At 53.9% G+C, this 26341-nt stretch overlaps 3 protein-coding genes across 6 annotated transcripts; 2 read left to right on the forward strand and 1 right to left on the reverse strand.

The window, feature by feature from the left end:
- The first annotated feature begins 1293 nt into the window (after window positions 1-1293).
- Window positions 1294-6293, forward strand: POU5F1 (POU class 5 homeobox 1). Its single transcript, XM_032424930.1, has 5 exons — window positions 1294-1698; window positions 4543-4663; window positions 4990-5120; window positions 5446-5604; window positions 5788-6293. The coding sequence occupies exons 1-5, from the start codon at window positions 1294-1296 to the stop codon at window positions 6052-6054; spliced, it is 1083 nt and encodes a 360-aa protein (XP_032280821.1). The 3' UTR covers window positions 6055-6293.
- A 1057-nt stretch (window positions 6294-7350) lies between these two features.
- Window positions 7351-10690, reverse strand: TCF19 (transcription factor 19). The gene is made up of 3 exons (XM_032424943.1): window positions 10453-10690; window positions 8627-9185; window positions 7351-8344 (listed from the first exon to the last, which is right to left on the reverse strand). Exons 1-3 carry the CDS (start codon window positions 10688-10690, stop codon window positions 8104-8106), a joined length of 1038 nt encoding a protein of 345 aa, XP_032280834.1. The 3' UTR covers window positions 7351-8103.
- Window positions 10691-11922: 1232 nt separating this feature from the next.
- Window positions 11923-25891, forward strand: CCHCR1 (coiled-coil alpha-helical rod protein 1). 4 transcript variants are annotated; one of them, XM_032424951.1, is made up of 18 exons: window positions 11923-12047; window positions 13042-13174; window positions 13253-13466; window positions 14734-15037; window positions 17887-18050; window positions 18154-18289; window positions 18480-18590; window positions 18777-18926; window positions 19480-19590; window positions 19700-19806; window positions 22080-22192; window positions 22365-22410; window positions 22550-22686; window positions 22811-22999; window positions 23098-23199; window positions 24764-24915; window positions 25025-25196; window positions 25659-25891. In XM_032424951.1, the coding sequence occupies exons 2-18, from the start codon at window positions 13159-13161 to the stop codon at window positions 25769-25771; spliced, it is 2337 nt and encodes a 778-aa protein (XP_032280842.1). In that variant the 5' UTR covers window positions 11923-12047; window positions 13042-13158; the 3' UTR covers window positions 25772-25891. The 4 variants fall into 4 exon arrangements, 3 of the variants coding, with proteins under 3 accessions (XP_032280842.1, XP_032280841.1, XP_032280843.1); XM_032424950.1 differs by having other exon boundaries at window positions 13108-13174; XM_032424952.1 differs by lacking the exon at window positions 11923-12047 and adding an exon at window positions 12626-12841 and having other exon boundaries at window positions 13108-13174.
- The last annotated feature ends 450 nt before the right edge of the window (window positions 25892-26341 follow it).

Consider the following 26341-nt stretch of genomic DNA (forward strand, 5'->3'; position numbering starts at 1 on the left):
CCAGTGGGGGGCCCTGTCTGAGGCTCAGGCTTTGAGGGGATTGGGGGGGATGGTGTTGCTGGAGTTCTTTTAGCTGCTCTGAGAGGGATTCTGTGTGGGGGTTTGGGGCTGGGGGTTGGGGGGCAGGAAGCAGTCCCCAGGGGAGCCATCCAGGCCCATTCAAGGGTTGAGCACTTGTTTAGGGTTAGAGCTGCCCCCTCTGGGGACTGGGATTGTCCAGCCAAGGCCATTGTCCTGCCCCCTTCCCCCAGTCCCTTCCCAGCTTCTTTGAACCTGAAGTCAGATACGTTTTTCTGCCCATCTCTCTGCTTTGGCTTTCTCCACCCAGGGCCTAGGGCTGGAGGCCTGGGCTGGGGAGGAACAGCCAACGATGGGGCTAGATGTTCGGGTCGCTGATGGGGGACAAGGAAGCTGAGGTGGGGGTCTCCCAGTGGGGGGCCTGTGGGGTAGATGTGTCTGATCCCTCCGGCCAGACAAAGGTTAGAGAACGCGGGCCCAGTCAGTCCAGAGTCTGGCCCTTAGAAGGGGAAGGGGAGGTCAGACCCGGGGTCTGGTAGGTAAGGGGCTCTGGAGCAGAAGACTTGAGGCCTGGAAGAGAGGCCTTGTCTGGCAGTCAGCCCTTGGAGATGGAGTGGAAGTCGGCCGGCTGGGCTGATGGGCACAGGGCATCTGTGGCTTTGGGGTAACTGAACCTGCCAGTAATTGGGATGGGAATGCCAAAGTCCCAGTGGGGGAGTGGGGGAAGGGATTGGGAAGGAGGGAGGACAGCAGAGGGTGGCCGTTAAAGAATTGAGGGGTGGGACATGCAGTCCGGGGACATGCACACTCAGAAATGTTTCAGGGGCTGAGAGGATGGCGAGGCCCCAGTCAGGAGATGGGCCCAGGGTCTTTGGAAAGGGGTCAAGCACCTGGGCTCCTGAACACGGGGGAGGAGGTGTCCAAGCGGCCCCAGACAGTCCTAAGGTGTGCAGAGCCCCAGAGAAGGGTGGGCAGCCGTCGGGAGTTGGACGTGAAGGTCCGAATGGCGGGCTTGCATCAAGGGTCCAGGGCCTGCAGAGGCACCCAGGCGGAGGTCCCCGGCTTTCCGCCCTCGCAACGGACCACCGCCACCATCAGGCAAACACCCTTCGCCTCAGTTTCTCCCACCCCGACCGCCCTCTCCTCCACCCATCCAGGGGGCGGGGCCAGAGGTCAAGGCTAGTGGGTGGGATTGGGGAGGGAGAGAGGTGTTGAGCAGTTCTTTGGAGAGCCCTCATTTTTCCAGGCCCCCGGCTTGGGGCGCCTCCGTTCCCCATGGCGGGACACCTGTCTTCCGACTTGGCCTTCTCGCCCCCGCCGGGCGGTGGAGGCGATGGGCCGGGAGGGCCGGAGCCCGGCTGGGTTGACCCTCGGACCTGGCTGAGCTTCCCAGGCCCTCCCGGCGGGTCGGGAATCGGGCCGGGGGTTGGGCCGGGCGCGGAGGTGTGGGGGATTCCCCCGTGCCCCCCGCCATACGACTTCTGCGGAGGGATGGCCTACTGTGGACCTCAGGTTGGAGTGGGGCTGGTGCCCCAAGGCGGCCTGGAGACCTCTCAGCCGGAGGGCGAGCGGGGAGCCGGGGTGGAGAGCAACTCCGAGGGGGCCTCCCCCGAGCCCTGCGCTGCCCCACCTGCGGCTGTGAAGCCGGACAAGGAGAAGCTGGAGCAAAACCCCGAGGAGGCGAGTGAGCTGAAACGGGACTGGCGGGGGAGGTGGCCGGGCTGGGCAGGGGGCGGCCACGGGAGGGGGAGGTGGTCGCCTACAGCTGCCTAGGCCTGGAACGCAAGAGGGGAGCAGGCTGGGGCGGCGCCCGGGGCAGAGAGGGCTGTGTGGCTTGAGAGCACGGGCAAGGTGGGAACCAGAAGCCGGAATTCAGAGAGAAGGGGCAGGTGAGGGCTGGGGCAGCCCTGGGGGGAGTCGGAAGCTGCCCCAGACTGGCCTTCTTCCCGCCTGGCCCTTGTCAAGTAGCTGCTTTCCACTTTTAGGCCTGGCCTGAGCAGGGTCCGATCACTCACTTATTACCAGCCCAGCACCAGACCCAGCTTGGGGTTTGAGCCCCTTCTCCCACCCTTAGCCCTTCTTGAAAATTTGATCCTTACCACCAGGTTCAGGATCTTGGCCTTAGGGTTGAGTGTGGCCTGAGGGCAAAAACAGTGCTTATCCCAGGGTTATTGTTCCTGAAAGTCTAGGGTGGGACTGATTTCTGATAGAAGCTCCTGTTTGGGCTGTGTGTGCGGACATGTGGGGTTGGGTTTACCTCCCGTCAAGTTTAGGGCTTGTCTTCCCTTGACCTCTGCCTCGGGGCTAGTGAGTCACCATTATGCAAAGTGCACACCCTGGCCCCCACTTGTAGAGAACTTAACCGATTTCAGCCTTAATTCCGTAAATTGTGGACAAGACAAAAACCAAGTGGTGGAAGAACTCCTCTCCAGGCCATTCCCCAAACATAGGGTCTGCTGAGGCACTGAAAGACTTATGCGTTCAGCCCTGCCAAAGGACTCTTAAGGATGTGTCTTCCTGTCCTCCAAAGACAAGTGTAAGCAATTAGAGATCAAGTACTAAGCCCTTAGACCTCACAGAAGGAGGTGTGAGCGCTTCAGCCGACCCAGTGGCCCTAGACTTTGTTTGAGCCTTGAATGATAATGGCTGCCAATTGTGGTCCATTTCCTAAGTGCCTGGCTGTGTGCTCAGTGCCTACATCATTATCTCATTAACCGGCACAAAATCTCCCAGGGAGGTATTACCAGCCTATTTCACGGGTCCTAACTACCAAATGATGAAGTTAGGATCTGAGCCGGGGTTACCTTATTTCAGATCCCGTAAGTAGGATTTGGACAAGCCATGATGGGGAGCAGAGGACATTTAGCGCTCTGAAGCCTTGACTGAGCCGAAGTTGGCCTATTGAATTTGGTGTGATCGACCATCCTTGGAATCCTTCCCTCAAAGCTTCCAGGACTGCACATAGGTTTAGCTGCTCTTCTGGTCCCTTTGGCCACCCGCCCTCATGGGAGTGCCCCAGGGCTAAGTCCATCACCCTCTGTTCTGTCTACCTTTCCTTCCTCCCTTCCTCTCATCTACCCTTGTAGACAGGACTACCACATTTTCTGTCTCCTGCTGGGATGGCTCATGAACTGCTCCACCCCGACCATCACCCAGTCGCTCAAGGCCCCAACCAGTCATCCTCATTGCTTTCACATTCTACATCCCATCTTTTGGAAACCCAGCTATCTTGGTCTTGGAAATACACCCTGAAGCAATCACTACCGCCCTGGTCCCAGCCGCCCCGTCTGTTGGGGGTGGGGTGGGCGCACTGCAGTTGCCTCCTTAGTCTGTTGTAAACACGTCAACTGGAGTGAACATTTTTTTTTTTTTTAAAGATTTTATTTATTTGACAGAGACACAGTGAGAGAGGGAACACAAGCAGGGGGAGTGGGAGAGGGAGAAGCAGGCTTCCTGCTGAGCCGGGAGCCCGTTGCGGGGCTCGATCCCAGGACCCTGGGATCATGACCTGAGCCAAAGGCAGACGCTTAACGACTGGGCCACCCAGGTGCCTCTGGAGTGAACATTTTAAAATCGGATCATTTTACTCCACACATCCATCCAGCAGCTCCCCGTCTCATGCACTGCAGCATCCACAAGATCTGCCCTGCGCCCCCTGACTTAGCTCCTCACCTCATCCCTTGCCTCCTCACTCTTTCACCCTGCTCCACCCACCGCGGGGCCTTTCCACTTGGCTCTTTCCCTTTGCTCAAGCATCACTTTCTCTATCTTACTTAAAACTCTCCCCATCCCCATCATCTCCTACACTGCTGTACTCTGTAGTCCTCCACCCTGCTTCGCTTTTGTCCATAGTGCTTCTAACATAGTAACGTACTGGATAATTGTCTCTCCCTGTTAGAATGGAAGCCCCCTGAAGCCAGGGCTTTCTGTCCAGTTTGCACAGCCGCTGGCTTATAGAAAGGGCAATACATCTGTTGAATTAATCAAGGAGAATGCCTATATGTTGCAAAAAGATACAGTAAAAATAAGGAATAACCCAGTTTTAAAAATGAGCACGAACTGTATACCCTTCACTTTTTGGACATGTATTTTGTAGTGTGTTTGCGTATACATGCCATGTCATCCCCTGGAAGCAAACTGGGGCAGAGTATATGGAAATGAGAATTAGAGACATGGTGCCGTTTACTTTTCTAGTCTCAAAACTGCCTCAAATTGGGATAATATTTGAGTCAGAAATCTTTTGTATTAATGAGCGAAGCGGCAGCAGCTCCCTTCATAAGCTGACAGGTGTTCATTCTCGTGGAGGCAGGGCCTGCCTTTCTGTCTGTGCATGCGTGGTGCACTGCATCTGCTGGATGTGTTTTCTGGGGTGAACAACTTTGGTAGATAGGTTATTACTCCATATTTGGTGGGCAGTCTGGGTGCAGATACTCCCACAGACCATTCCTTGGGGCCCAGATGGGAAGGGGGGTTGACAGCTGATGCGTTTGTGTTCTTACATGTCCTCTGCCTTTTTGACTGCAGTCCCAAGACATCAAAGCTCTGCAGAAAGACCTGGAACAATTTGCCAAGCTCCTTAAGCAGAAGAGGATCACCCTGGGATATACTCAGGCCGATGTGGGGCTCACCCTGGGGGTTCTCTTTGGTGGGTCTCCCTCACCATGTCCTGTCCCACAGAACACAGGGGCCACATCTTCCCTGGAAGAACATGCCTGGACTTGGGGCTTTTCTTCCCACCAGGGGAGCAAGGGAAGGGTGTTTCAGGGGCAGGCTTCACCCCCCCCCCCATATGAAAGAGGGTAGAGAGGGAGGGGGAAAACATACTTGGACCTTGAGTTCCCTCTGGGAGGAAGTGGGATCCCGGTGTGGGATCTTGGGAAGGCAGGAAACAATGAGGAGGCCCTGGGTCTTGGGGTCATGAAGGTATTGCCTTCTGCCTCACCTTGCTTCTCTTGCACCTGGCCTCCGCAGGGAAGGTGTTCAGCCAAACGACCATCTGCCGTTTTGAGGCTCTGCAGCTCAGTTTCAAGAACATGTGTAAGCTGCGGCCCCTGCTGCAGAAGTGGGTGGAGGAAGCTGACAACAACGAAAATCTACAGGAGGTGAGGGTGGGGAGGGAGGCTCAGGGATCTGCCGAGTCTTAGCCCAGTTGTTGATGCTTCCTTCCCTGGTTTGCTGCTCTCCTTCATGGGGGCCGTAATCTTACCTCAATGGGATGGAGTAGAATTCCTCAGGATTCTCCAGAACCGCCTGTCTAGACCCACCCTTCCAGGATTCCTTCTCACACCATCTGGTGCTGGCGACCCCTCCGGGCAGTGCCCCCTTAGCAATTTGCTCTTGAGTCACTACCCTGGTGGTGCTCAGCACGTTCAAAGCCTGCCATTCCATTTTCCTCCCTTGCCACTCCCTCCCTCCCTGCCTCGCCAGATATGCAAAGCAGAGACCCTCGTGCAGGCCCGAAAGAGAAAGCGAACGAGTATCGAGAACCGCGTGAGGGGCAACCTGGAGAACATGTTCCTGCAGTGCCCGAAGCCTACCCTGCAGCAGATCAGCCACATTGCCCAGCAGCTCGGCCTTGAGAAGGACGTGAGTGCCCCGTCCCTGTGTGCCCCCCTCCTTCCCGGTCACCACCGCCCTTTCGCTGGCTCTGCCTCTTGCCCTCCAACCGCTCTAGATCTGTCGGCTTTGGGCCAAATGACTAAGCAAAGCCAGCCCTGCTTCCCGGAGCTTAGGATCGAGTGTCACTCTACGTTGTGTCTTCCATCCCAGGTGGTCCGAGTGTGGTTCTGCAATCGTCGGCAGAAGGGCAAACGATCAAGCAGTGACTATTCACAACGAGAGGATTTTGAGGCTGCTGGGGCCCCTTTCTCAGGGGCACCAGTGTCCTTTCCTCTGGCACCAGGGCCCCATTTTGGTACCCCAGGCTATGGGGGCCCTCACTTCACCACGCTGTACTCCTCAGTCCCTTTCCCTGAGGGTGAAGGCTTTCCCTCTGTGTCTGTCACCACTCTGGGCTCTCCCATGCATTCAAACTGAGATGCCGGGCCTTCCCAGGAGTGGGGGCCCGAGGAAGGGGGAGAGCGAGGGAAAGAGAACCTGGTGTTTGTGCCAGGGCTTTGGGATTAAGTTCTTCATTCACTAAGAAAGGATTTGGGAACACAAAGGGTGTGGGGGCAGGGAGTTTGGGGGGACTGGTTGGAGGGAAGGTGAAGTTCAAGGATGCTCTTGTTTTTAATCCCCACATCACTTTCTTAAATAAAGAAGCCTGGGACACAGTAGGTAGATAACTTTTGTCTTTGGTTTGTCCTCCTTTGGTTACTAAAGAGGGGATGGGGATACCCAATAGTTAGATATTAACAGCTCTTAGAACCCAGTGACCCTGAAACCAAGGTGCCATTTAAACTGCTCAGTCATATGATGTCAGAGGGAGAGCCGGTATTGGAACCCACTGATTTGTAGAAGACCCCGATAGGTGTGAGCTAGTTCCTCGGAGCCTATGACTTAGAATCCTGGGGAAATTTAAGTGGAATGCCTTATTTTTTATTTTTTAAAGATTTTATTTAAGAGAGAGAATAGGAGCGGGGTGGGCAGAGAAAGAGCAGCAGACTCCAGGCATGGCTCCCTCCCAGGACCCTGAGATCACAACCTGAGCTGAAATCAAGAGTCACTCAACTGAGTGAGCCACCCAGGCGCCCCTGGAATGCCTGATTTTTATAGCCCATTCCCTATTAGGAGCGGACTTTTTGCTTTCCCCGCTCAACTCTGGAAGTGTCCTTAATGGCTTTATACTAAGGAATCATCTTTAGATGCTTTGCTTCTGCATATTGTCCCAACTTAGAAACTCCATCTCGTGCTTTGTTGATACCAAAGTCCATTTGGTTTCCACTTAAGGGTTTGGCCTACCTTGTCCATGAGTGACTCAACAAACACCCATGTTTTTGTCCTGGTTCTGCTATTACTTAATCGGGGCCCTTGTCCTTGATGGGGAGGGCACTTGGGTCGGTAAGTCAAGTAGGGATAGAAGGCAATGGACCTAAAGATTGCAGTAGGTCAGGATAAGGCTTTCCTCATAAGAGCTCCAGAAATACCGTTTTGACACTGTTGGCTTGGTGTAAGGCTCACAGAAGAGAATCCGGTACTGTACAAGGCTGGTCCACACTAGACCGGTGAGCACCTGCTCTAGCTGGTGTACCAGGTTTTCTCTTTTCCCCTGGTAGTACCTTTTCCAAAGGTTCTGCCAGATCCATCTGCCATCCAACTGTTTCTTCTTCGGGTAGGTATCCTCTGGCATCCTCTGCCAAACTCCATCTACTTTATTTTAATGGCCGTGGATCTGTTTTTCCTTTAAACTAGGAACCTGAATTACTTTTTCTCCAGTCTCCCACCTCCAGCCCATTCTGTGTCAAGTGAGCAGGTTCATACTCCTCTGTGCTTTGCTCGTCTCTTCCCCTAAGAGTCAATTAAGCTTTCCAGACCATAACCATTCTCAAGAACAGGAAAGCAAGGAGTACCAGGCCTGGAAAAAGAATAAATATCTAGGAGTGAGTGAAGCTGCTTGTTCTTTATTTGGAAATAGAAGCAAAGCTCTAAAAAACCAGGTCATGATCACGGCCAGTGGCAGTGGTTTAGCCACAATGTAAAAGTTTTGAGGCCGTGCCTTAGGTTTTCCCAGAATGCCTTAGTGATGCCATCCAAGATCATTAAGCACTTGTTTGTTCCTAGACTGAGGCTTCTGTCCGCCCAGGCACGGCCTCTGCAATTGATGGGTGCTCTGACCACAGACATTCTAGTGCCTATGACAAGGAACTACAGCTTGTAACGGAATTTCCAGCTTGCTGGCAACTTCCCGGAGGCCGCAGTATCTTTGGCAGGAAACCATCTCTTCTGTCACCTTGGCCATGAGGGCCTGCTTCAGGCCTTGAGTCAATATCCATAGCAGTGGACACTTCCCCTATAGTCATTCCCCACCCTGGGGAGGCAAGGGAAGAAGGGGGCATTTCTTAGGAGGTCCATTGGTGCCCCACCGTGTCCACCTGTGGCCTGGAGATGCCAGCTCTCTGTCTTCTGGTGCCCTGGTGGTGGGCCTTAGGTCTGGATGCCTACACGACACCCTGGGCACCGGAAGTCAGCCTCCCTGGCATCCTGGATACTATAGCCAACACAGGCCACATGGAACCAGACGTCACAACCATCACACTGAACCCAGGCAACTGTTTCTTCTTCGGGTAGGTAGCAACAAGGGGCTGCACAGGGCTCCCCACCCCCAACTGCAGGGGGAGCCCTGGGAGTGCTCACTGGGTGCTTCCGAGGACGTCCACGTCGATTTCTGAAGAAAGTGACACAAAAACCAGGTCACTGGAAACCTGAAGAAGCCTAGAACTTTGCCCTGGATAATCTTAGAGTGAACCTCGATAGACTCACTAGACTAGTGGTGAAACACAAAAGTAGAACTAACCCAGGTTTTGCCAATCCAACATCTGTTCCAGCTCTGTCCACTTCCCAGTCCCATTCCCATTCCTATCCCCAGAGCAGAGGGCCACCTCCCAGCCTGGGGCTCTAAAAAGGAATCAAAAAGGAGTTAAAAATTGAGAAAGATCTCTCCACTTACCCACCAGGTGTCCGTGGGGTTGTCTCTACACGGAGTTTCTTCCTGGGCTCCATAAAGACTGGTGGGGGGCCCTCAGGAGTCTCGCCCTCATCATCCAGCTCTGCCAACACTCGGTGAGCCGATTTCCTCCGATTTCTTGGGGGTGGGGCAGAAGGGGTGGTCCCCACCTCCCCAGGAGGAGTGGGAACAGGCAGGCTCTGTGGCTCACCCCCACTCCTGGAGAAGGTGAGGGGCAGAGGTCTGAGCTTGCTGAGACTACCGATGGAATTGAGGATCAATGTGGCTTTCGGGGCAGGGGAAAGGGTGCTGAGGGGGCGCTGTGGGGCCCCCTGGGGGGGCAGCATAGGCTGGAAGCCAGCCCTGGTTCCCTCTTCACCACTAGACCTCGGGATGGTAATGGCCGCAAAATCTTGAGGTTTGACTCGGACTTGCTGAAACATGAAGTAGAACTCCGAAGGGCTGGTTCCTGGGGGCCCTTCAGGGCCAAAAGTCACAAGGTCCCCATCACTCAACTCCAGCCTGTGACCCCTTGGGAGTCGGACATTATTGACCAGAGTCCCTGTTGATGGCAGGGCACCAGACAGATACAGAGAATGACAAAAACAGAAATGACCAGTCAGGAGTGAAGAAATCTGGCCTCCTTTGATTTTCTAGGGAACATGAGAACATGACACCTGTCATCAAATTCTCACTCCGAAGTCCCTGAGCAGGTGATATCAGATATTAAGCTCCTTGTGATTTGGGAACAAGTTTAATTTTTATGCCCTCCCACAGGGCACACGGAGGAATGGACTCCTTCCCTCACTGCTGAGGTCCCATTCTCAGACACACTCAGCTCCAGTGCAGAAACAGTTATTGGCATACCTTAGACTATCTGGGTTGAGATCTTGGCTCCACCCTTACCAGCTATGTTACCTGGACAAGTTAACCTTGTGCCTCATTTGCCTAGTCTATAAAATGGGAATGATATTAGTGCTCACCTACCTTCAATGCACTTAAAACAGTACCTGGCTCATTCAGTAAGCACTAAACGAATGTTGGCTACTATAATTATCTAATCTCCACAACGTTCCCAAAACAAACTTTACAAAGCCTTACATTTTACCTATGAGGAAATTGAGACCCAGAGAGGTGAAGGGACAGGCCTGAAGTTTCACCTGGGGACAGTGGCAAACCCAGGCCTTCTGAGGTTGACTGCAAATGCCTGCAAGTCAGGGAGTAAGACATATGCCCTGATCATTAAAACATAATCCAAGGGGCACCTCGGTGGCTCAGTCGGTTAAGCATCTGCCTTGGGCTTAGGTCATGATCCCAGAGTTCTGGGATCCAGCCCACATCAGGCTTCCTGCTCAGCGGGGAGTCTGCTTCTCCCTCTCCCTTCTCCTCCCCTTGCTCCTTCTCTCTCTCACTCACTCTCTTTCTCAAATTAAAAAAAAAAGCCACCCATAATCCAACATATCATAACTGCCTTCAGACAAGAACAAGGTGCATCAGCAAATTTGGAAACTGAGTCATCTGAGCTTGGCCCCCAATGGCTCCAGAATATCCCCACTGTGATGCTTCCCTGATGATGGCCCAGGCCCTGGATCTACCTCCCAGCCCCTGTTTAGATGGTTCCAGCTAGGCAGGGACCATCAGGGGTCAGCCCCACAGAGAGCTTCTGACACTGCACACCTTTAGTGGGAAGATGCAGGTCTGGACTACAACCGTCCATCCAACCTGACAGGGAGTTTGGGAGGCAGGCAGGGTCCCTGTGGAGCCCCTTAATTCATTCCAGCCCAGAACTGCAACTGCCCAGGCGCAAGGCCTCCTTGCTCACTGCTCACCTTGGCTGCTATGGTCCTCCAGGCTGACCCTCCAGTCATCACCCCGGCGCTCAGCGTGCAGCTCTGCATGGACTCCAGAGATGAGGCCAGGCTCCCGCTGGGGCTGCAGAGCCACATCACATAGGTCGGCCCTACGGCCCAAGCGGTAGGTGCAGCCAGCCCCGCTAGGGGGGTGGAAGGTGTAGAGATCACCACCCCTGCCTCCCCCTATGCGCAGCAGCTGGAAGCAGGGCAGCATGGGTGGTGCCCCCTCTGCACCACCTCTTCCACTTCAGGAGTCCATCACCTTTCCCACACCTGAGCCATGCACGCTGGCCTGAGTTCACTTTCTGTCTGATGCAAATTTGAGCTGTGCTTTGTGCAATTTCAACTTTGAGCACAGGCCTGAGTTTTCACCAGGGTTCAGTGGCAAAGCTCAGATGAGAACCTAGGCCTGAGTAGTGCAAATTCAGAGTGCAAGGAGCCTAGGCATGCGCTGCAAACAAAACTGTCAAGCAGCTTTGCAACGGAAAAATTCAGGGAAGGTCCCAGTGAAGTGCAAAATCGAACACGTCCTATGGCACTTTAGTTGAACCGGATCCTCAGGCCACAAAGTATTCAGGGAGACTCAATCTGTGCAAGGCAACAATATATTAGGCAGCTTCCAGGGAAATGCAAACTAGATGTGTGTAGAGGGATTCCTGCTTCTGTACAATACTAACTTGTCACCTCAGTGTAATTTGGAGAAAAGCTTCCTGTCAGACTCGCTTATCCAAATAGAGTAACCCTCCTGCTCGCTCACGCCTCGCCCTTCGGGCCAATCCCTCACTCATAACTAGTTACCTTTAACCCCAGTGGGAAGGGAATCCACTGTCATCCCCCCAAAGGCAGTGAAAATGGTCCCTACGTTCTCCGACAAAGCAGATCTAAACCCTGACTTCCCAGCTTCTCCGGGTGGGACAAAAACGGGGGAAAGAGCTCCCCGAGATCATGCAAGGCAAACCCAGCCTTTTCCCTCCCCTGCGAGCCCCGTTTCCGATCTACCGCGGTGCAGTCTCCAAGTAGTCTCCTCTCCAGGCAGTGCTAGAGTGTGCGGTGGCCCCCGGACCCCTCCGGCTCGGGCCCGAGCTGGCGCTACCGCGGCTGTTTGACAGCGAAGAAGCCGGGATCGAGAGGGGCGCGGTCTCCGCGCGCGGGCAGCGCCCGCCCCGCCTTCGGAATTCCCGGGTCCGAACTCCGCGCAGAGCGAGCCCGCCCTCCGTGCCACTCCTGATTGGCCAGCTCATTTATCCCCCTCCGCTCTATTGGGCGGCGCTCTGGGAGTGTCTCCGACCTCCCGCCTTCCGCTTTTTCTGATTAGTTCACAAGTTTTCCCGGGTTCCCGGAGTTGGGAGGAGCCGCCAGGGCGCGGAGACGTCCCTCAACGCCGCAATTGGGCCCGGCTTTAGACACTACTGCGCCTGCGTGCACCTCTTTGCCCTCCTCCCCGGATGAAACGATTTTAGAGCGGCCTGCCAAGCTGCCCGCTTTGCGCAGGCGCGGTCAGGGGCGGAGGCCGCGCCTAGGAGCGAGGTGTAGGGGTTGTGGCTAGAGGGCAGAGGGCGTTCTCGCGCTGGGTAAGGGGCGTTCGGGAAGAGTCGGTTGGGGGCGGGAAGGGGCCGAGAGGGGGTACGGGGGTGGGTTCCGGGGTCCATAGGGGGAGAGGGGTACAGGGACCAGGTAAAGGAACAGATGAGGTGGTCCGAACAGCCTTAGAGCCCGGGGTCCAGCAGGGTGAAGACTCGGGTTTCTGGGGGAGAGGAGGTGGGGTGGAAAGAGAAGTGAGAGCCTGCTAGAGTGCAGCGAAGCTGGAGCAGGCAGTTGGGAGATGAGGGGGGAGTGAGGGACCAGAATAATTCCTTCAGGAAAAAAGCGGATGAGCTTGTGAGGGAGGGTTGATAGGAATCCCAGATAGCGGGGGGAAATAGGTGAATTCTGGTGGGAGGGTAGGGAGACCTTGAAGAGACCTCTCTTGTGCTCTAGGACTCTGGAGAGAGGAGGGGAGGGGACAGGAATGGCAGCTGAGGGCATAGTAGAGAGAAACTGAGGAAAGTTGCTGGAAGGGTTTGGATGAGATGTGAGGAAGCTGGCTTTTCTGCCAACGGGTCTAGGCTGCCTGGATTCCCAGGGGACCTGTGGAGGTGTCCTGCCCTTTATGTGGCCACATTCATCTGGGGCCAGGCCTTGGGCCAGTGCTTTAATAGGGAAGGAGCCAGGAGTCATGGCTTGGTGGTGTCTGGATGGGCTTCCGGAAGGCCTTGCTGAGCCATGGAGAGAACTCTGGAGACTGGGTGCACAGCCCCTGCGCCGCACACCTCCTTTCTCACCTCCGACAAGGAACCGCAGAGACCGTAGAAACTTAAGCAGGAGGGTAAAGGCTCTGCCCGGAATTCTAAAAGTATGAGTAAAGGCCAAGAGCTCCCTCTCAGCCTGTCTCAGTGAATTCCCTCCATCTCATGGCTATTGCCATAGTTCTTCTATCAGGAACCAGGTTGGGTCAAGCAAGAGATCTTTGGGTATTTCCTCCTTCTCTTGGGAAGTTACTAAAGGATTATGACTTTATTATTGTAGGGGCTTTCTCTTTGGAAGGTGGCCTGAAAATTGAACCGGGGTGTCCTTGTTTCTCCTATTGTCCAGGGAAACACAGATGGCTGGACACAGAATCTAGAGACTTCAAATAATGTGGAGATGTTTCGACCTTCAGGTCAGTGGGACCACGCAAGGGGACTGGTGATTGTCTCTCCTTAGGAAACTGACCATCTTTGTCCTTGTGATTCCTCAGGTTCCACTGGGCTGATTCCCCCATCCCACTTCCAAGCTCGTCCCCTTCCAACTGTACCAAGAATGGCTCCCACCTGGGTTTCAGACATGCCCCTGGTCCAACCCTCAACCCATCAAGATGTCTCAGAGAGGCGGCCAGACAACCAGAGACCTCAAGTGGTCATGTGGGAACAGGATGTTTCTGGCAATGGGCAGGAGCCAGGGCGGAGAGGCAGGTAGGGATTCATTGTTGCTCTTTTCTCAGGCTTGCTTACCAGTGACCCTTCTTCACTGAAATAGATTCATTACCCCGTTTCAGCCTTTAGTTCCCTAATTTGTGCATTTTTGCATAAGCAGTTACTGGAACTTATAATGTATAAGTAATAAGGCAGTGGGCTAGATGCTAGGAATGGGGGTAACAAAAATGAATGAGATCCTGATATCAGTGAATTAAAAATCCTAAGGGAAGAGGTAGATTGACCAACAGCTGACAGTAATAAGCATAATAGAAGGCAAGATAATGAAGTGCAAACTAGGAGTATAGACTGTACTGTGGTAGTGTTGGATTCATTCTGATGGAGTGCTTGCCATTAGAGCTGGCCATGCTATTTGTTGATGTTTTGTCTGTAAAAGTTCTGATTCTTATTCTTGGTGTTTCATTGTGTGTCTTTTCCCAAATGTACTGGAATGTCATTCTGCCATTTTGCTCTGGAGTGGGATTGCACATGGGTCTACCTTGAACCCTGTCCAAGAGGAAGGAGCATGATGACAAAAAGGGGAGCCCTGGAGTGGGTGTCAGGAGACAAAGACTCTGATGCTAGTTTGGCTACCAACTAGGGTCCTTGGGCCAGTCAACTAATAGCTCTAGGCTGTAGATCCCCACCATTTTAAAAGAAAAAAGGAGTGGTTCTGGGCCTCAGTGAGGGAGTTATGTCAAGAGCCATGTTATCATAAGCTGGTTTAAACTTTACAAGACACCAGTAGACTATGTAATTTATTGATGTGCTGTCAACTCCTCATACAGGATATCTAACACTCAATAAATGCTTTTAACTAGCATCTGGTCTCACTGTATTGATACTGGAAGCCATGACCTCTCTTTCTCTGAAACTGCCTCGCAACTTTTCCTTGCCCTTAAATCAGAATTCAGAAGTCTCTGGGTGTCTTCCAACCCCTCCATTTTAGAATGTGTGGCCTAATGATGTGCACATTTGATGTTTAATGCATCTGCCTGTATGTAGCTCAGCAGAGATCGTGTTCCATGATCTCAGCTAGCCGTTAAGTCCTGTGAGCCCAGATAGTGGACCTAATAGGCTTAGTAGGGCCATGATACATGACAGCGGTGATACAGATGCAGAGACCCCCATGGCCCAACTTCATCCTCACCATCTCCACACACAATAGCAGAGGGATCCTCCTCTCCTTCTCCTGTGTCCCTTTGTGCCCTCCGCCACCCTCCCAGCACCAGAGACAGGTCTCACCTGTGCTAACCTGTCTTTGAAGGTCTGTGGAGCTAGAGGGGTCACATGCCCTGAGCCAGCAGGCTGAGCTGATCTCTCGGCAGCTGCAAGAGCTGCGGCGGCTTGAGGAGGAGGTCCGAGTCCTGCGGGAGACCTCGCTGCAGCAGAAGATGAGGCTGGAGGCCCAGGCCATGGAGCTGGAGGCTCTGGCACGGGCGGAGAAGGCCGGCCGAGCTGAGGCTGAGGGCCTGCGTGCTGCCTTGGCTGGGGCCGAGGTTGTCCGAAAGAACCTGGAAGAGGGGAGCCAGCGGGAATTGGAGGAGGTTAAGAGGCTGCACCAGGAGCAGGTGAATGTGGGGGTGAGAAGGGCTTAGCTTCACAGTGGATGAACTGGGAAGAAGCTTCCCAGCAAAGAGCAGGTTCCACAGAAAAGGCCCCGTGAGCAGTGGAGTGATGAGATGTTTGGTGAAGGCGAGAGATCAGAGGACCTGGAAAGATGGATTTGGGTGTTTTGGTCTTTGAATAAAGGTCGTACTTTTTCTCCCAGGACTCAGGTGACCTCCCACCACTTGAAGTCCTCCTTCCCCTTCCAGTAGGAAGTATTTTGTCTTCCTACTTCACTCTGGGTACTCACTTCATGTGGGAGCATTGTCGGGGTGGTGAGGAGGATGGGAGAGGGTGGACTGGGGAAGGGAGATGACTCATTCAGGAAGCATTTATCAGTGCTTACTCTTTTTTTCTTTTTTTTTTTTAAAGATTTTATTTATTTATTTGACAGAGACAGAGATAGCGAGAGCAGGAACACAAGCAGGGGGAGTGGGAGAGAGAGAAACAGGCTTCCCGCCGGGCAGGGAGCCCGATGTGGGACTCGATCCCAGGACCCTGGGATCATGACCTGAGCCGAAGGCAGACGCTTAACGACTGAGCCACCCAGGCGCCCCTATCAGTGCTTACTCTTTACCATCTCTGAGATAGGAACCAGGACCCTGGGGTGGGCAAATCAGCCTGAGTCCTTGTGGGTGGAGCTGACAGCCTAGTGTGGGGCATGCACATTCAACACCTAGTTTAATCCTAATTAATTAATTGCAATTGGGAGAAATGCCATGCAGGAGAAGGACAGGGAGCCCTAATATGGACAGGAGGGTTAGGGAATACCACCACCTTAGTCAGTTGACATGTTAAGAAATGAAACCATAAAGATATTGGAAGAAAACATGGGTGAATTCCTTTTTTTTTTTTTTAAGATTTTGTTTATTTGACAGAGACACAGTGAGAGAGGGAACACAAGCAGGGGGAGTGGGAGAGGGAGAAGCAGGCTTCCCGCCGAGCAGGGAGCCCTATGTGGGGCTTGATCCCCGGACCCTGGGACCATGACCTGAGCCGAAGGCAGACGCTTAATGACTGAGCCACCCAGGCGCCCCTAAGATTTTATTTTTTTAAGTAATCTCCACACCCCACATGGGGCTTGAACTCATGACCCTGATGATCAGAAGTTGCATGCTCTACTGACCGAGCCAGCCAGGTGCCCCTGGGTGAATTCCTTTATAACCTCAGATTGGTGAAGGCTTTTCTGCCTATGAATCAAAATCCGGAGTCGTTAAAGGAAAGATTGATACACTGGCTTTATAATACTAAATTTAGAAATGACAAAATAAAAGTAAAATTAAAGAACAGATGATAAAAAATATTTACAGTTCATATCACAGGAAAAGGCTGATGTCCCTAACATATACAGTGTGCCTAGAAGTTGATAAGGGAAGGATAGCAATCTAGGCAGAAAATGGACACAGGAGATAGTTCAAAGAAAAATATAAATGGCCTTTAGATTTATGAAAGATGCTTCATGATAAGAAATTGTCATTTGAGCTGAATAGGACTTGGCTGGTGAGCTGGCATGTGGGGAGGTGATGGGACCTGGCGACACTTGGCAGCATGTGGGGAGTGAGGAGATGAGAGGGGCCCTGGATGGTGTGTGCATGGGGAGGCCTCGAGACCTGTTCAGAACTTTGTACTTCACCTTGAGAGCAATGAGCAGCTGTTGAAAAGTATTAAATAGGGAAATGACATGATCAGATTTGTATTTTATGTCTAAAAAGGCCAGTTTTGTGGAGTGCCTGGCTGGCTCAGTCGGTGAGTTTAAGCCCCATGTTGGGTGTAGAGCTTACTTTAGATAGATGGATGGATGGATAGATAGATGGATAGATGATAGATAGATAGATGGATAGATAGACCAGTGTTGTGATTTCATTCTAAAATGACCACTTCAGGGTATGAAGCTAGGGCTAGAGGGCAGCCTCTCTCCTTCTTCGGCCAGCCGTCCCTCCACTCCTGCCGTGTCTCCCACATCCTCACCACTGTTGGAGCCACAGTGAGAAAAGGACAAGGTTCCTAGAGCTTCCTTTGGAACAGAGTGTGGCAGACACTAAGCTGTGGAGAAGATCATTCCCGATGACGATAAGAGCTGAAAGGACTTGGAACAGGTGGTAGGATGGAGCAGGTGGTAGGGGCCCAGTGAGGCCTTCTGAGGAGGTGACGTCGCCCGAGGTCTGAGGAGTTGGGAGAAGCCAAGTGGTAGGAGCTGAACTCAGAAGCGGCAGAGGCCAAGGCATGTCTGACTTTACAGGCAGAGAGCAGAAGCTGGGCTTTGCTGTGAGTGCCGTGATAAGCCACTGAAGGGTTTATTTATTTATTTAAACTTTTTCTTCTATTTATTAGAGAGAGAGAACGCATAAATGGGAGGAGGGGCAGAGGGAGAGGGACAGGCAGACTCCCCGCTGCGCCCGGGGCCTGTCTCAGGCCCCAAGATCGTGACCTGAGCCAAAGTCAGACGCTTAACCGACTGAGCCCCCCATGCGCCCCGCTGCCTTGAAGGCTTTCAAAGACTGGTCAGGAGTTTGTTGCTGTCGTGCAGAGATGAGGGTGGCTTGTAAGGGCCGGTGGCGGTGGAGACAGAAGTGAAGAGCTCTTTAGTGGGGAGACCCGGCAGGAACTGCTGAGGGACTGGCAGGAGGATGGAGGGCGGTGAGGCACTGAGGTCGGTCTCCATTTTGCCATGTGCAGTTGGGCCATTTGCTGGGTGGTTGTCTAAGGCTACAGACGATGGGAGTGCAGGGACAAGGCCCGAGCAGGAGCAGATTTGGAAAGTCCAGATGTGGGAGCGAGCTGGCCCGTGCTGTGCCCTCTCTCCTCTCCACAGCTCTCCTCCTTGACCCAGGCTCACCAGGAGGCTCTTTCCAGTTTGACCAACAAAGCTGAGGGCCTGGAGAAGTCTCTGAATAGTCTGGAAACCAGGAGGGCCGGGGAAGCCAAGGAGCTGGCTGCGGCCCAGACGGAGGCTGAGGTGCTACAGAAGCAGCTGAGGTGAGGTGGGGGTGGGCAGCTAAAGGGGGACCTGGCGGGTGGTGGGTGCGGCGGGTCTCCCAGGTGCCTCATGATGGCTGCCCTGTTCCCACCCCAACCCTAGCAAGACCCAAGAAGACTTAGAGGCACAGGTGACCTTGGTTGAGAATTTAAGGAGATATGTGGGGGAGCAAGTCCCTCCTGAGGTCCACAGACAGACCTGGGAATCGGAGCGACAGGAGCTTCTAGAAACCATGCAAGTGAGAGAGTATAGGGTGCATCTGGGTGGGGGCTGGAGGTGGGGTGGGGGGGGCTCAGGGATCAGATCCTGGGAGAGGGGTGGCCAGGAGAGAAGGCAGTGCTGACAAGGGGCAGCGTCCGGAGGCCGCTTGTGGGCCTGCGTGAAGGTCCCACGGAGGCCACTGCTGTCCCTTCCTCTCGCACCCGCAGCACTTGCAGGAGGACCGGGACGGCCTGCGCACCACAGCGGAGCTGCTGCAGGTGCGTGTGCAGAGCCTCACGCACATCCTCACCATCCAGGAGGAGGAGCTGACCAGGAAGGTAGGCCCCTCGCCCCCAGGGGCTCCTGTGGGTACCAGCGGTCGGCATGCTGCCAGAACCTGCTGGGATCTTCTTGTCGGTGAACACCTCTTCTTGCTTGGGCAGGACAGAAAAAAAGGCCCAAAACACGCCTCCTTGCTCTGCTGCCCCAGGAGCCCACACTGCCACCCCTCCTCCACCCCGCAGGTTCAGCCTTCAGATGCCCTGGAGCCCGAGTTCACCAGGAAGTGCCAGTCCCTGCTGAAGCGCTGGCGGGAGAAGGTGTTTGCCCTCCTGGTGCAGCTAAAGGCCCAGGAGCTGGAGCACAGAGGCTGCGTGGAGCAGCTGAAGGGACAGGTCACTTGACTCTCTTTCTCCCCGAATTCTCCCCCCGGCTCCTGGCTCCTTACGTAGGGGTGGTACTTATCCAACAAAGATTTATTGAGTGGTTACCATGTGCTGGGAACACAGCCCGGGACAGAGGCGAGCACTGCTGTTATGGAGCTTACATTCTGGAGCAAGCACTTAGATGATGTCAAGTAATTATGTGTGTTTTCAAGAAAAGTGTAAAAGTGTGACAGAAAGAGACCATGGGGTGGGCCGGCTTTAGGCAGGATGCTCAGGAACGGCTTCTCTGAGGAGGTGACAGTGGCCAAGCATGGGTGGCATGGGCAGAGGCGGTCAGTCTTTGTGGGTATGTCACAGCGAGCTTCTTCAAGGTGTGGGCACATGGAACATGCTTCCGGAAGGAAACCTGGACTCAGACCCCATTCTCAGGAACCCAAGCTTGTCTCCCTGCATGATGTTCTTTCAGAGACTTTGGCACCAGCACCTCCATCCCCAGTGCCCCCCTGCAGCTTTCCGCTCTAGCTGTGCCCTGTCCTGTCCTCCCCCCCCCGCTGCCCTCCAGGTGGCAGAGCTCCAGGAAAGAGCTGTGGCCCAGAGCCAGGAGCAGGCCATCCTGCAGCGCTCCCTACAGGACAAAGCCGCGGAGGTGGAGGTGGAGCGGATGGGTGCCAAGGTCTGTGGCTGAGCCAGGCAGAGGCTAAGGGGGCGGGTCAGGGATCCCTCCCGCCACTCCCCCCAAAACACTGGCGAGGGGACCCCTCTCCTCACTGCATCCCTCCCAGGCCCTGCAGCTGGAGCTGAGCCGGGCTCAGGAGGTCCAGCGCCGGAAGCAGCAGCACACGGCCATGGCTGAGGAGCAGCTGAAGCTGGTGGCCGGCTCTGTGAGCAGGTATCTGGGATGGAGGGGCGTGCAGTAGCATTTCTGCTTCCCCGGCTTCCTGGGCACCATGGAGTTTAAGAGCCCAGGCAAGAGGGGCTGGGAAGCTGGCCGTTGGAGGGTGCAGGGTGAGAGGTGTCTGGCCCTATAAGAGTCCCTGTGCTTGTCTTTCCCTGGGGCAGCCCGCTCCATGTTCACACGAGGGTTGCTTGTTAGGCCTCGCATGCGTGTTTGGTCGGAGGTGAGGCCACGCTTCCTCCTATAGTTTGGTTCACCTGGGAGGATCGCCACCTTCAGAGTTGCTCGAGGATGGAGAGTGTGGCTACTCCCATCTTTCTTTCTTTAAAATATTGCAGGTACTGTTTCGTTGCAACCAAATTTAACCTATATTCTAAAGCTGTGCACCTATGGTTTACTAGATGGTCTATCTAAAATGTATGCCGGTTTCCTTCTTAATCGTCTGCCAGCCTGTGTCTCTCATACCCACTTCCGGGGTGTTTCCTTCTCAACGCCTGTTTTATAACCTTTAGAAAGACCTCTGAGGAGGAACACACACTTCTTTGTGCTGGTAACAGCCCTCCTCAGCTTTGGACTTGGGGATACTGACGTGGTCCTCGTAGACCTCCAGCACAGTGCCTGGCGTGTCATCTGACTCTAAATGTTTACTGTTACCGTGACGCTGTTCTGGACGGATCACGGAAGAATTATCGGTGTAGCAAAATTGTGGTGTCGGATAGGTCCTTGCCCACCATCACTTTTTTTTTTTTTAAGATTTTATTTATTTGAGAGAGAGAGGGAGAGTGCAAGTACAAGTGGGGGGAGGAGCAGAGGGAGAGGGTGAGGGAGAAGCAGACTGCCACTGAGCGGGGAGCCTGATGCGGGGCTCGATCCCAGGACCCTCAGATCATGACCTGAGCTGAAGGCAGACACTTAACCAACTGAGCCACCCAGGCGCCCCTCCACCATCACTTTCTATTGGGCTAGTACCTTGAGGACTAATTTCACTTAAAAAATTATGAAAAATTTCCACTTTGCACAGAATTAGACTAGCTATAATGAACCACCCAGATTCTACTCATTGTGCATGCCCCCTGTTTCCAGGAGAACGGGAAGGTACACTGTGCACAGGGTTTTACTTTGGCACTAGGACATCACTGAAATGGTTCTTGCTAATGATTGATGGCCACAGTCCACGAGGCTTGAAACAACCCACACTCAGATTGTTGTCAGGTTTGTGTGTGTCTAGATGGCCTGGAGGTTTTATCAGAAAATGGGTTTGTAAGAGCCACAGGAGGTGTTGGAAACACCTGCTCAGACAATTTTTAGATAAAGGGTCTGTGCTGTGCTGTCAGCCTTTGTCGTCTGCTTGTTTTTCAGTTGATACAGACTTGGACTCTCCCGGAGAGTTCCGTCCTTGCCCCGGGATGCTGCCTTGGCCCTCCTCCCAGGGCCTGCGTAAGCTTCTCCGCTTTGACGAGCCATGCTGGTCCCGCTTTGGGCACAGCCAGCTGATAAAGCACATGGATCTGGCCTTCACTGTCATCGGGAAATTGTTAGGATAGCTTTGATCTCTAATGCATATTAGTGATCAAAAAATAGGTTATGAGAAATAAACTTTGCAGGTTGCTTGAAAAGATACACTGCCATGTAATGCCTTCTTGGGGTAAGGGCTCCTTAGAAAACTGATGGAAGCTATGCCCTTTGTTCTTGAGGAAAATGTACCTAAGTTCATACACCCAAACGTGGCATACAGCACCAGGAGACTTCCAGAGCCAGGAGACATGTCCAGGGGCCTGCAGGCAGAAAAGTCCAAATCGGCTAGAGATGAGCCAGCTTTATGGCACTCGTTTTAGCCCCCGCAGAATTGTTTGTACTGAACTCTGCTGTGTTATGGGCTCTGGGTCCAAATCAGGTGTGACTCCTTGAAGTTTGTTGTTGTTTTTACTGCTCTTATTAAAGACACTGATTGCTAGGACCCAGATGAGAAGCTTACCCTAGGTTTTGGGACCAAGCATAGCTGTGCTGTCGTTATGAGTAACGGGATTATTTTTAACAAACACTAAAGGGCTTAAGCTCTCAGGTTTTCTTCTTCATCGGCTGAGAAAGCTCAGACATGACTGGCCCCAACCCTTGGCTTCAGCTTCTCTCTTCCCTGCTAGGATTTTCTTCCCTGCTCTCCACATACTTAGCAATATAGGATAGAAGGAGTTGTCCCGACAAGTCACATCAAGTCCTTTAGGGAATGAGGTGGGGTTGAAGGGTCAGTGACCTTGTGCCTCCTCCAGCTTTCAGACCTGGCTCCAGAGCACCGTGGCTGAAGTGGAACGCGCCACAGCCCAGCTGCCCTGCCTCAGCAGCCGAGTCAGTTATGCCATCCGCAGGGTCCACACCATTCGGGGTGGGTAGGGCGACTGACGGCCACGCTGTACTCCCGCCCCTCCGGCTCTCGCCCCCCACATCCATCCTAATGCCTACTTGTCACCAGTCTGGGCATCCTTCCCCCTACTCCCCCCCTTCCCTTTTCTCCTCCTCGAACTCCTCTCTGTTGCTTTCTGCCTTTTCTCACCCAGGCCTGATGGCTCGAAAACTGGCCCTTGCTCGGCTGCGCCAGGAGAGGTGAAGTTTGGGGCGCTGGGAGGTGGATGGGAGGGGGTTAGGTGTTGTTTGCTGGGACCCCGAACAGTGAGGACCGAAGAGGGATGGGGGCTTCGGGATCAGGCTGGGTAATTTCCCGACTTTCTCTTCCCCGCCCCAGCTGTCCCCCACCCCTGCCGGCCACAGATGTGAGCCTTGAGTTGGAGCAGCTGCGGGAAGAACGGAACCGCCTGGATGCAGAACTGCAGCTGAGTGCCCACATCATCCAGCAGGAGGTGGGCTGGGCCCGCGAGCAGGGTATGCCTGGTCCTGGAGTCACTGAGCTGGAGCAGGGGCCAGAGTTGGGTGTGTTGGGGATGGAGAGGAGGGGAGAGCTGGCGCCTGGGGCACCGAGAGGCCTGTGAGCGCCACCTTTTCACAGGGGAAGCGGAGCGGCAGCAATTGAGCGAGGTCGCCCAGCAGCTGGAGCAGGAGCTGCGGCGGACCCAGGAGTCCCTGGCTGGTGTGGGGCTGCAGCTGGAAGCCGCTCGCCAGGGCCAGCAGGAGAGCACGGAGGAGGCTGCCAGTCTCCGGCAGGAACTGACCCAGCAGCAGGAGATGTATGGGCAAGGTGTGCAGCAGGGGCAATGGGTGTACCGTGGAGGGCTGGTGGGGGGGAGCCGAGAAGCGACGCTCCCCGCAACACACCCCATCTGCACCTTCCCCCAGCTCTGCAAGAGAAGGTGGCTGAAGTGGAAACTAGGCTGCGGGAACAGCTCTTAGAAACAGAGAGGAGACTGAACGAGGCTCGGAGGGAGCATGGCAAGGCAGGTGAGATTTGTTGGGACGGGCGTGGGCATCCGGGGAGAAGGAAGTGGTGGACACAAGGTTTTTTTAAAGCTGTTTTAAAGCTGCAAATAATGAAGTTATCAAGAAATGGTACAGATCAATACTCAGGCGGTGAACACACTCCTCTAGCCAGCACCCATACCCAGCACCAGCATGTGACCGGCCCTGGAGCCGCCTGGGTCCCGCGCAGCCACTCCCCTCCACAAAGGCAACGGCCATCCCAACCTCACACCAACCATTAGCCCCAGATTTTTTCTTTCTTTTTTTTTTTCCCCCTAAAACAATAGAAATTTATTCTCTCACAGTACTGGAAGCTGGAAGCTAGAAGTCTGAACTCAAGAGGCCGACAGGATTGGTTGCCTGCTAGAGGTTCTGAGAGACAGTCTATATTTGATGATTCTCTCCTCCCTTCCAGTGGTTGCTGGCAATATGTTGCATCCTTTGGTTTGTAGGCACATCACTCCCTTCCGTCTCCCATCTTTACACGGTGTTCTCTGCTGTGCGTGTCTACCCCCAACTTTTTTTTTTTTTTATTATTTTATTTTTAAGTAATCTTCACACTCAACACGGGGCTCAAACTCACAAACCTAAGATCGAGTCATATGCTCTATTGACTGAGCCAGCCAGGTGCTCCTCCCCGTTTTATTAGGAAAAAGTTCAAATACTTGGACAGATTACAAGAGCCACATAATGCCCACTTGTGTACCTCCTCTGACTAGATGGAACAGTTATTAACCAATTTTTTTTAAAGATTTTATTTATTTATTTGATAGAGAGACACAGCGAGAGAGGGAACACAAGCAGTGGGAGTGGGAGGGGGAGAAGCAGGCTTTCTGCCGAGCAGGGAGCCCGATGTGGGGCTTGATCCCAGGACCCCGGGATCATGACCTGAGCCAAAGGCAGATGATTAACGACTGAGCCACCCAGGCGCCCCTATTAACCAATTTTTTAAAAGATTTATTTCTTTAAGTAACCTCTACACCCACCATGGGGCTGGAGCGCACAACCCCGACATCAAGAGTCATGTGCTCCCCCGACTGAGCCAGCCGGGCACCCAGCAGTTATTAATCTTCTGCCATATGTGCTCTATCCATATATACATATACACTGATACATGCATTTTTTTGGGAATCATTTAAAGTAAGTTACAAACATCACGATCACCAAGCTGCATCTCCTACAAAGAGGATATAACTTGGATGTAGAGGAAATTTTCTTATATAACCTCAGTGTCATTGTCACCCATTAAGGAAACACTAATTGCACAAAATCGAATATCCAGTTCATATTCAGATTTCCCCTAAGCGGCTCCAGGCAGGCTCAGGGATGGGGAAGGTACTCTGGGTTCACGGAGTCAGAGGGTCAGAGAGCATCAGCCACCGCTCCCACCGTACAGAGGAGACCGCCCTGGAGCAAAACGGTTTCCCTGAGCTGTAGAGCTCAGGGCCCAGTGTTCCTGCCCAAGATTCCAGTCCTGTTCTCACGGTGCCTCAGTGCCACTGGGCTGCCCCACAGCTGTGCCCTCTGTGCCCTGGCTTCCACATAGTGGTCTCCCTGCGCCAGATGCAGCGCAAAGCCACCCGGGAGAAGGAGCGGAACCAGGAGCTCAGGCGCCTGCAAGATGAGGCCCGGAAGGAGGAGGGGCTGCGGCTGACCCAGCGCCTGCAGGAGCTAGAGAGGGACAAGAACTTTATGCTGGTAGGGGAGAGCAGAGGCCAGGGCCCTTGAGCTGGCTGGGGCGTGGAGGGGAGAAGGAGGAGGGGCGGCTCTGCCTGGGCTAGGTGGCGTTTAACCCTCTCCTTCCCAGGCCACCTTGCAGCAGGAGGGTCTCCTCTCCCGTTACAAGCAGCAGCGGCTGTTGGCAGTTTTTCCTTCCCTGCTGGATAAGGGGAAGTGTGTGGAGTCCAGCCCTCGGGCCCCAGGGCCTTCGGCGCCTGCACCTCCAGCGGCAGCGCCCCCCACCAGGGAGTCCATAAAAGGTATGGCCCATGTAGGAAGGGACAGATGTGTGGGACTTGAGGAATCTCTCCTCTAGGCACTCTTAATGCATGAGCGTCGTTCTCCATGACCTTCGAGGCCCACGGCCTCTCTCATCCATGCCCGCCTTGGGCCAGAGAACCCTCCCCCTCATAACCCTCCCATCTGATGGCAGCCCTGTTCTCTGCACCGGAGCTGCCAACAGCCTTCTCCAGTCCGGCTGCTATCCCTTGGGGTCTTCTTTTTTTTTTTTAAAGATTTTATTTATTTATTTGAGAGAGAGAATGAGACAGAGAGAGAGAGCATGAGAGGGGGGAGGATCAGAGGGAGAAGCAGACTCCCTGCTGAGCAGGGAGTCCGATGCGGGACTCGATCCCGGGACTCCAGGATCATGACCTGAGCCGAAGGCAGTCGCTTAACCAACTGAGCCACCCAGGCGCCCCCCTTGGGGTCTTCTTTCCCAGGATCCCTCTCTGTCCTGCTCGATGATCTGCAGGGCCTGAGTGAGGCCATTTCCAAAGAGGAAGCTATCTCTCAAGGAGACAACCAGAACTGTCCTGCACCGGTCTGCCGCTGAGCAGCCGGGCACTCTGCGTAGCTGGGGGTAAGGGGGGCGGGGGCGGGGAGGTCAGCCAGCTGCCCTCATGGACACCAGCCACCAAGATGCCTGTGAACCCTGTGGCTTAATAAAGATGACTACAGTAGGTGCCGTGTTCTCTCTGGGAATGGGAGGGAATTCGCCCTGCGGCCATCTCTGTCTGGAAAATGCGAGAAGTGGTCCCACGCAGCTATTTCTCTAGGTGGTGGTACCTTTTTAAAAACCCCTTTCCCAGGCTGCTTGGGAAGTTTTTTGAGAAGCTCCAGTTTTCTTTATTCTCAGCTTTTGTTTGAAAACTCTTTACCTCTGGAAGATGATCAGTGCCAGGAGGGAGGAATATACAACATCACTCATTCGCTGGGAATCTCAGAGCCAGCCAGTGACCTTGCTCAGGGGCCACAGTGGTGGGCTTGACCAGGCAAGCGTTGCCATGAAGAGAAAAGCTACAGTGACGTGATAGAACCTGACGGCGGGCGGGGGGGGGGGGGGGGGGGGGGGGGGGGCTAGGTGAGGGGACAGGAAAGGCCTCCCTGAGGAGGGGATGTGTGG

This window comes from Phoca vitulina, unplaced genomic scaffold (assembly GCF_004348235.1).
Source record: "Phoca vitulina isolate PV1807 unplaced genomic scaffold, GSC_HSeal_1.0 scaffold31, whole genome shotgun sequence".
In the NCBI taxonomy this organism is placed as follows: Eukaryota; Metazoa; Chordata; class Mammalia; order Carnivora; family Phocidae; genus Phoca; species Phoca vitulina.